Raw genomic sequence first — 6,577 nt, 5'->3', positions numbered from 1 at the left:
CAGTTAATTCCTGTCGGATCTGACTTCTCTTGTTTGCCGTGACATGCTCTTTCCCGTTATCTCCATCCTTCACCTTACCCCTTCCATTAAGAACTCGTTCCTTCTCTGGCATATCTTTCTTACCAACTTTGCCTCTTTTGCCATATCGTCCAGCTTCGGGTACTTGTGATTGCGAACTATTCATCCCAGCAGCCGAAAAAGCTGATTTATTCCACGTCAAGGGATTTCTCTCTTCCTTGTCATCGTACTCCTCAGATGAATCCGATTCTGTATCACCGTTCCTCGTGAACATTCTGCTATCAGTATACGTATATGCTGCCCCACCAAGTCTTCCATTCGGTATCACATTCACCCGAATCTTCTCCAGCTCTGGGTTCTCGCCGAAATCCGAATTTAAGAACCTTTCATTCATCTGTTGCACTGAATCTCTACAAGTTTTCAAACTGATATCGGGTGACTGACTTTCAGACTTGCGTTTCTTGCTTTTACCGTTCCGAACATCAGATATAAAGGTGGGATTAACTGAAAAGCCATCTCCATGGATGTTTCCATGCCGGTATAGATCACCATGATGGTCTGCCAGATTTCCCATCAATAGTGGCTGAAGGGACTGTCCATTCAGTCTCAGACGCTTCCTCTGATCTACAAATGCACTTGGCTGGATACTGTCAGCATATGGTGGAGGCATGAAGTGTTTAGAGCCTGATTCTCTATCTCTTAAAAAGTTGTGTTTCTTTCCCAGTCTTGAGAATCCAGATTTTTTGGTGGCAGCTTTATTGCGATCATGCCGTGAACCCATGCCAAAGAGTGGATCATCGTCGACGTCGTCATCATCATCATCACCCACCGGCATACGATCATCTGACCCAAAAGCCAACCCTGAACCGTATTTCACATCCAGACCATTATACGCTCGAGTAAACTGCCGAATTGACTCCTTCCATGAGTGAATCTTAGAACTTGCTGTCTTTGATAACCCTTTTGCATTCGGTCTGCCATACCGATCCTGTCCTAAAGCCATCTGAGAAGGTCGCTCAAAGTCAGTTTCGACACCATAAGCAGAATGACGGTTCAATTTCTTTCGTGTGGACTTCCCATCTTTCACCTTTCTCCTCCATTGCACATCAAATGGCTCTTCCTTCTCCGATGAATCCGCCTCAAATTTCTCCATTTTCTCGTACATCAGATTCTTTTGGCTTTTCATGATATTCATAACACGGAGCTTCTCATCTACGCTGTACCCTTTACAATTCGACCAAGCATCTCTTATCTGACAAAGATTCACAACCAAGTCATTGTGGTATTTCCTAAGCATATGATAATGCTTGGTCCTGAGGAAAAGGTTACGGCCCTCTAGATAAAGCGCGTTTCTTGGTTCGCACTTTCCGCCCGTGAACATGCCAAAGAGCTTCTTGATGGGACTGCCAAAGTGGAAATCACAACCCTCAAGAAGCTCCTTCAAAGTGTGCATAAACGTGAGCTGATCCATGTCGGGCAGATACTTTGTGAGGCTAAGCCTCTCCCCCTCGGTTAGACACTCATTCCATACTTCAACCGACAGTATATCTTCCAGACCCGGAAGATCATACAGCTCGAAAGGGATGCTACAAGTCATGTTTTTCACCTGGCAGAACTCGGCCCCGGTTTCGGCCAATTCAAGCAAATCGAAATCATCAGAGCCTGCTCCAGAATCAGCATCATCATCAAAAACATCATCTTCATCATCCTCCTCCTCAGATTCGGGATTAGCAGCCGAGATTTTACGTTGAAGAAGCTCCCCTTCATCACTTGACATAGTTTCACCACTGCTGTGAGAGAACTCTGGATCAAACCTAGAGAGCTTGACGTTACTCTTGTCAGTCGCCATCCCGCTTAAGCCTAAACCAGATAACTCACTCCCCAAACGAACCAACACCCTTTTTTCGATCAAAAGTACGAATCTTCACCGACGGAAACGGTAACCCTAACGCAAACAAAGCACAAAAGCACAACCCCAGAAGAACAAAATTTCAGAATTCGAACAAAAAATAGCACATAGGGTCGTTACTCTTCAGTACCCAATTCAAAACAAAATTAGAAGAATCGATCAATCTGAAAATTAAAAAGAATACCTCAATGTTTCCTCAGAAGTGGAAGAGATTTGATCACCGAAGCATCTGCTGCCGCAGAATTCAAAAGGATTCAAGAAATTTGAATCCGAAGGAAACCCTAGAGATAAAAATCGTATAAATAACTAGAGGAACTATAGAGAAGGAGAAGACGGTGACCATGAGAGAGAGAGAGACAATGAATTCGATGGTTGAAGAAGACGATGTTGACGTGGACCGCAGCAGAGCCGTCGGATTATTGGGCGATATGTGAAAAGACGAAAAAGGACAGCCCCATAGAGGGAATGCCACAGAAGGGAGAAGAAGGCGGTTAAATTGAGGGGAAAAAAAGGGTTGTCGGGGAAGGAGACGGGTCGACTCAGTGAGTCGATACGAGTCGACCCGGAGCGAGTCGGCGCTGGGAGAGAGACGATCAACAAGAGATACGCCCATGTAGGTCCACGTGTCTCTCTCTTTTCGTTTTATTCCTTATTTATACGACTGTATGTGTATTTTTTTTCATCAGCTATATATATATAAATAATATATTATCATTTGCGTCACATAATTTTTTTTTTTGTACTCTTAGTAAAAATTTACATTCATATTTTTTTTTAAAAAAAAGGAGCAAAACAATGACGAGAATTAATTAAACTTGATAATTATGGCAAATGTCGCCAGGTTGCAAGGCTGACGTGGCACGTCCTCGAAGATTATCGCTTGCTTTGTCGGAACCATATTTCCTTGAACGTGAAAAAGTCTGTCCGGCTCTATTAAATAGTGGAGTGACAGTAAGAATACAAACTTTTTAACCTTGAGAGAGAAAGAGACTAACCTCGTTTAGAAGCTATAGAAGGCCAACGTGAGGCACCGTTAAAAAAGAGAAGAACGTCTGTTTTTTTAGATCAAAGAAAAATCTAGAAAAAGAGCTAAGAAACAAGCTAAGTTCGTATTTCTCTTTTATACGTGTACGTGAAGATTCAGAGGGATTCAAATCTTGTGGTTGTATATGTGTAAAGAACAGCCATGATGAATTGATATTATAGGGCTAAAGACCCTATCGAGACATAGGTTCATTCACATCAAGTGATCTGAATTCGTAATCAGATTATACAAGTGTGAATGTGTTGTTCGGTGTATCAATCGGTGACGAATCACAAATAACTCAGAATGAACCCTAAAACTACAAGTCTGAGATAATAACCGTTAAACCATAGAATCTAAGAACAAAGAAATCGATGCTAGGTTCTGCTTGCAGCAGAACCTAGCATCGATCCTGCATTCCTTGAGGATACAAGATTATTTCATCAATCCTGGCAAAGCGTTTAAAGCCGATTCTAAAGCAGATCATTGTTCCGAATCAAGCTGCATTCCTTGAGGGTAGATTGATGATGGACAATGTTCTGCTTGCATCAGAGCTTGTGAGAGACTATAATAGAAGCATTGAACCGGGTTGTGCTATGCTTAAGATAGATATCAAGAAGGCATTTGATACATTGAATTGGGATTTTATTATCCAGATTTTACGAGTGGTTAAGCTCCCTCCGAGATTCATCCATTGGGTTGCAGCTTGTATAACTACCACTAAATTTTCGGTGGTTATCAATGGCGAGCTAACAGGGTTTTTCCATGGTCAGAGAGGGTTGAGGCAAGGTGATCCACTATCTCCCTACCTCTTTATCCTCGCCATGGACATCTTTTCTCGCATGTTGGATGCATCAGTGAAAGAAAACAAAATCAAGCTGCATCCTAGATGTTATGACCCGATGATTACACATTTGTCATTCGCAGACGATGTTATGGTCTTCACGGGAGCTGATTCTGCATCCATTGGGGCGGTCATGCGTGTTATTGATGAGTTTGGGAGAATGTCAGGATTACAAGTCAATCGAGACAAATCTGAGATTTTCTTCAGCTCTAACTGTCGTAGCATCTCGCAAAGCCTTCTTGACATCACAAGAATGAATGAAGGAACCCTCCCGGTTCGTTACCTAGGAGTCCCCCTAAGTCCATGGCGACTAACAAGTGGAGATTTTCAACCTCTTTTAGATAGAATCCGAAGCAAGATCATGAGCTGGACAACAAAGTTTCTTTCATCAGCCGACAAGATCCAATTGATAGTCTCGGTGATCTATGGATTGGTAAATTCTTGGAGCAACATCTTCCTCCTCCCTAAATGCCTCCTAAGGAAAATAGACAGCATGTGCTCAAAGTTTCTATGGAGGAATGTGCAATCAGACTCGACCAATGCTCGAGTCGCATGGGATACCATTTGTATGCCGAAGAAAGAAGGAGGCCTTGGACCGAGAAAGCTCATTGATGTTAACGTGGTGTTTCAGCTCAAGCAATTCTGGGATATATTTGCCAAGAAACGATCTTTATGGGTGGCTTGGCTCCACCGAAACCCATTAAAGAGAAGGGGGGCTATGGGATACCCAACCAAACCCGAGATACTCATGGAATTTACGGAAATTGCTTGGAATAAAAGAGGTTGCTCGTCCATTCCTTAAAATACACTTGGGAAATGGACGCACAACCTCTTTTTGGCACGATTCATGGACTGATTTGGGCCCCTTGATTCAGTTTGTTGGAGAAAACGGACCATCACTTTTGCGTATTGGTCGAAATGCAAAAGTTGCTACAGCTTGCAGGGAAGGACACTAGAATATGCCAGGAGCAAGGAATGACAGAATTCAGCAACTCCAAAGTGAGCTCTGCAGGATTGAACCACCTGATGAAGAAATGGGGGAGGACAAACCGCTATGGAGACACAATGACAATTCATTCCGCCAAACTTTCTCCTCGGCCAACACTTGGAACCAAATTCGGCAGAGGAGTGAAGTCAAAGCATGGCACTCGATCATTTGGTTTCGTCTTGCTGTCCCGAGACTAGCTTTCATCCAGTGGGAAGTCTTCTTACAACGACTTCCAACCATGGACAGATTGTTAAGATGGGGACTAGTAACAGAGGCTTCTTGCATCCTATGCCGAAATGCTGACGAAAGCCATCAACACTTGTTCTTCGCCTACCAGTACAGCTCCTCCGTTTGGTGTTCCCTAGCTGCTAGAATCTGGAATCATCCGCCATTAGATATTCAAGCATGCGTTGACTGGATCAATAATGCAGCCAATGACACCGCACGAAGTAGGAACATGCTTGCAAAAACTCTGCTCCAAACGACAATTGAAGGCATTTGGAGGGAGCGTAACCACCGCCGATTCCGACAAAAAGAGAAACCTGTCGCATTACTCTGACGAAAGATCGAAAGGTCTGTTCGTAACACTCTCCTGGCTACACCAAGGGTCCGTCAATTGCAATCCTCCTCCCTTCTTGAAGATTGGTATTTTCTTGAGGCATACTCTCGTAATGAAGTCCTAGTTTAGATGTCTTTTATCATCTCCCCAACATGGGGTTTTTGTGTTTCTTTTTCACTTATCATGGGTACCCTATCTTTTGTATTCGGTTAACACCGACATGTAATTATACTTCTTACTAATATATTTTACATTTAACCAAAAAAGAAAAAAAGAAATCGATGCTAGGGTTTGGTCAAAGATTTCCGATGACTAGGCAAAGAAAGAGGCAGAGAGAGATCAGTGAGGAAGAAGCCTTGTGAGGGTGCGTCGTGACAACGATTACCAATCAGACAAGAAAGTGGACTTTGTGGATATTTGCTTTGGGGCATGAATCCACTACATTAACCTATTCACGATCTTTTGGTCGACTCAACCCTTTTTTATCAACTACAGCAAAAAGAGCTTCACCGACTACGGTGCACCCCCGCGGATGGCGCCGACCAGACGACCGTGTGTAGGTGGATAGAGTCGTGCAAATTTTTTCAAGCTCAATGAAGAAAATGTGATTGCGGTGCTTGACATCACTGATGAAACGTGTAAGAGTGTGAGAGGTCTCCGAGCGCCGGCGAGACCGCCTTGGAAAGGAGAAACTCCTATATGGGAGATTCGCTTCGGATCTCTTTCATCCGGTGACGAACCGGAGTGGATTTAGGTGTAAAAGGGTTTTCCTGAGCCGATCAACTGTCCGAGGGCGAGATTCGCCCGCAATGGCCTAAAAACAAATTCGTCAATCTCAGAACTTTCAAGTAAAATAGATCCAATTTACTAAGACTTTGAATGAAAATGGTTTTTATTTTGGGTTTTTGGTTTTAGTTTTTGGATTTTGGTTTTTAGTTTTTGGTTTTTGGCTTTTGGATTTTATAATATTTGAAAACTCAAAAAAAATAGCTTTTGGTTTTTCATTGATTTTTTCACTAAAATGGCTTTCCAAGTTTTTAGGAAAAATAATTTTATAAAAACTTGAATGTTGTTTTTTTTAGTTTTTGGATTCTAAAAACTCCAAAAAGTCCCATTGAAGGCCTAAATCAAACTTCGCTCACATTGAAGGAGGGAGACGTGGAGAAAAATGTTGGTGGAGGGTTTATAGTGTTTTTTTGGAATCCAACTGTTTCACAACCCCCCCCCCCCCCCCC

At 42.8% G+C, this 6,577-nt stretch overlaps 1 protein-coding gene across 1 annotated transcript in view; it reads right to left on the bottom strand.

Annotated features, from left to right (window-relative positions):
* LOC104814856 overlaps nt 1-2,510 on the bottom strand; it is a 4,717-nt gene extending 2,207 nt beyond the window's left edge. Inside the window, exons 1-2 of the mRNA XM_010543072.2 lie at nt 2,112-2,510; nt 53-1,963 (exon numbers count right to left, since the gene is read on the bottom strand). Coding sequence (XP_010541374.1) covers nt 53-1,867 — 1,815 coding nt within the window. The 5' untranslated portion in view covers nt 1,868-1,963; nt 2,112-2,510. The remainder of the gene's footprint in view (nt 1-52; nt 1,964-2,111) is intronic.
* Nucleotides 2,511-6,577: the final 4,067 nt, after the last annotated feature.

The sequence above is a fragment of the Tarenaya hassleriana genome, unplaced genomic scaffold, assembly GCF_000463585.1.
Source record: "Tarenaya hassleriana unplaced genomic scaffold, ASM46358v1 Cleome22, whole genome shotgun sequence".
Classification (NCBI taxonomy): Eukaryota; Viridiplantae; Streptophyta; class Magnoliopsida; order Brassicales; family Cleomaceae; genus Tarenaya; species Tarenaya hassleriana.
This window is presented reverse-complemented; position numbering and strand designations above follow the sequence as displayed.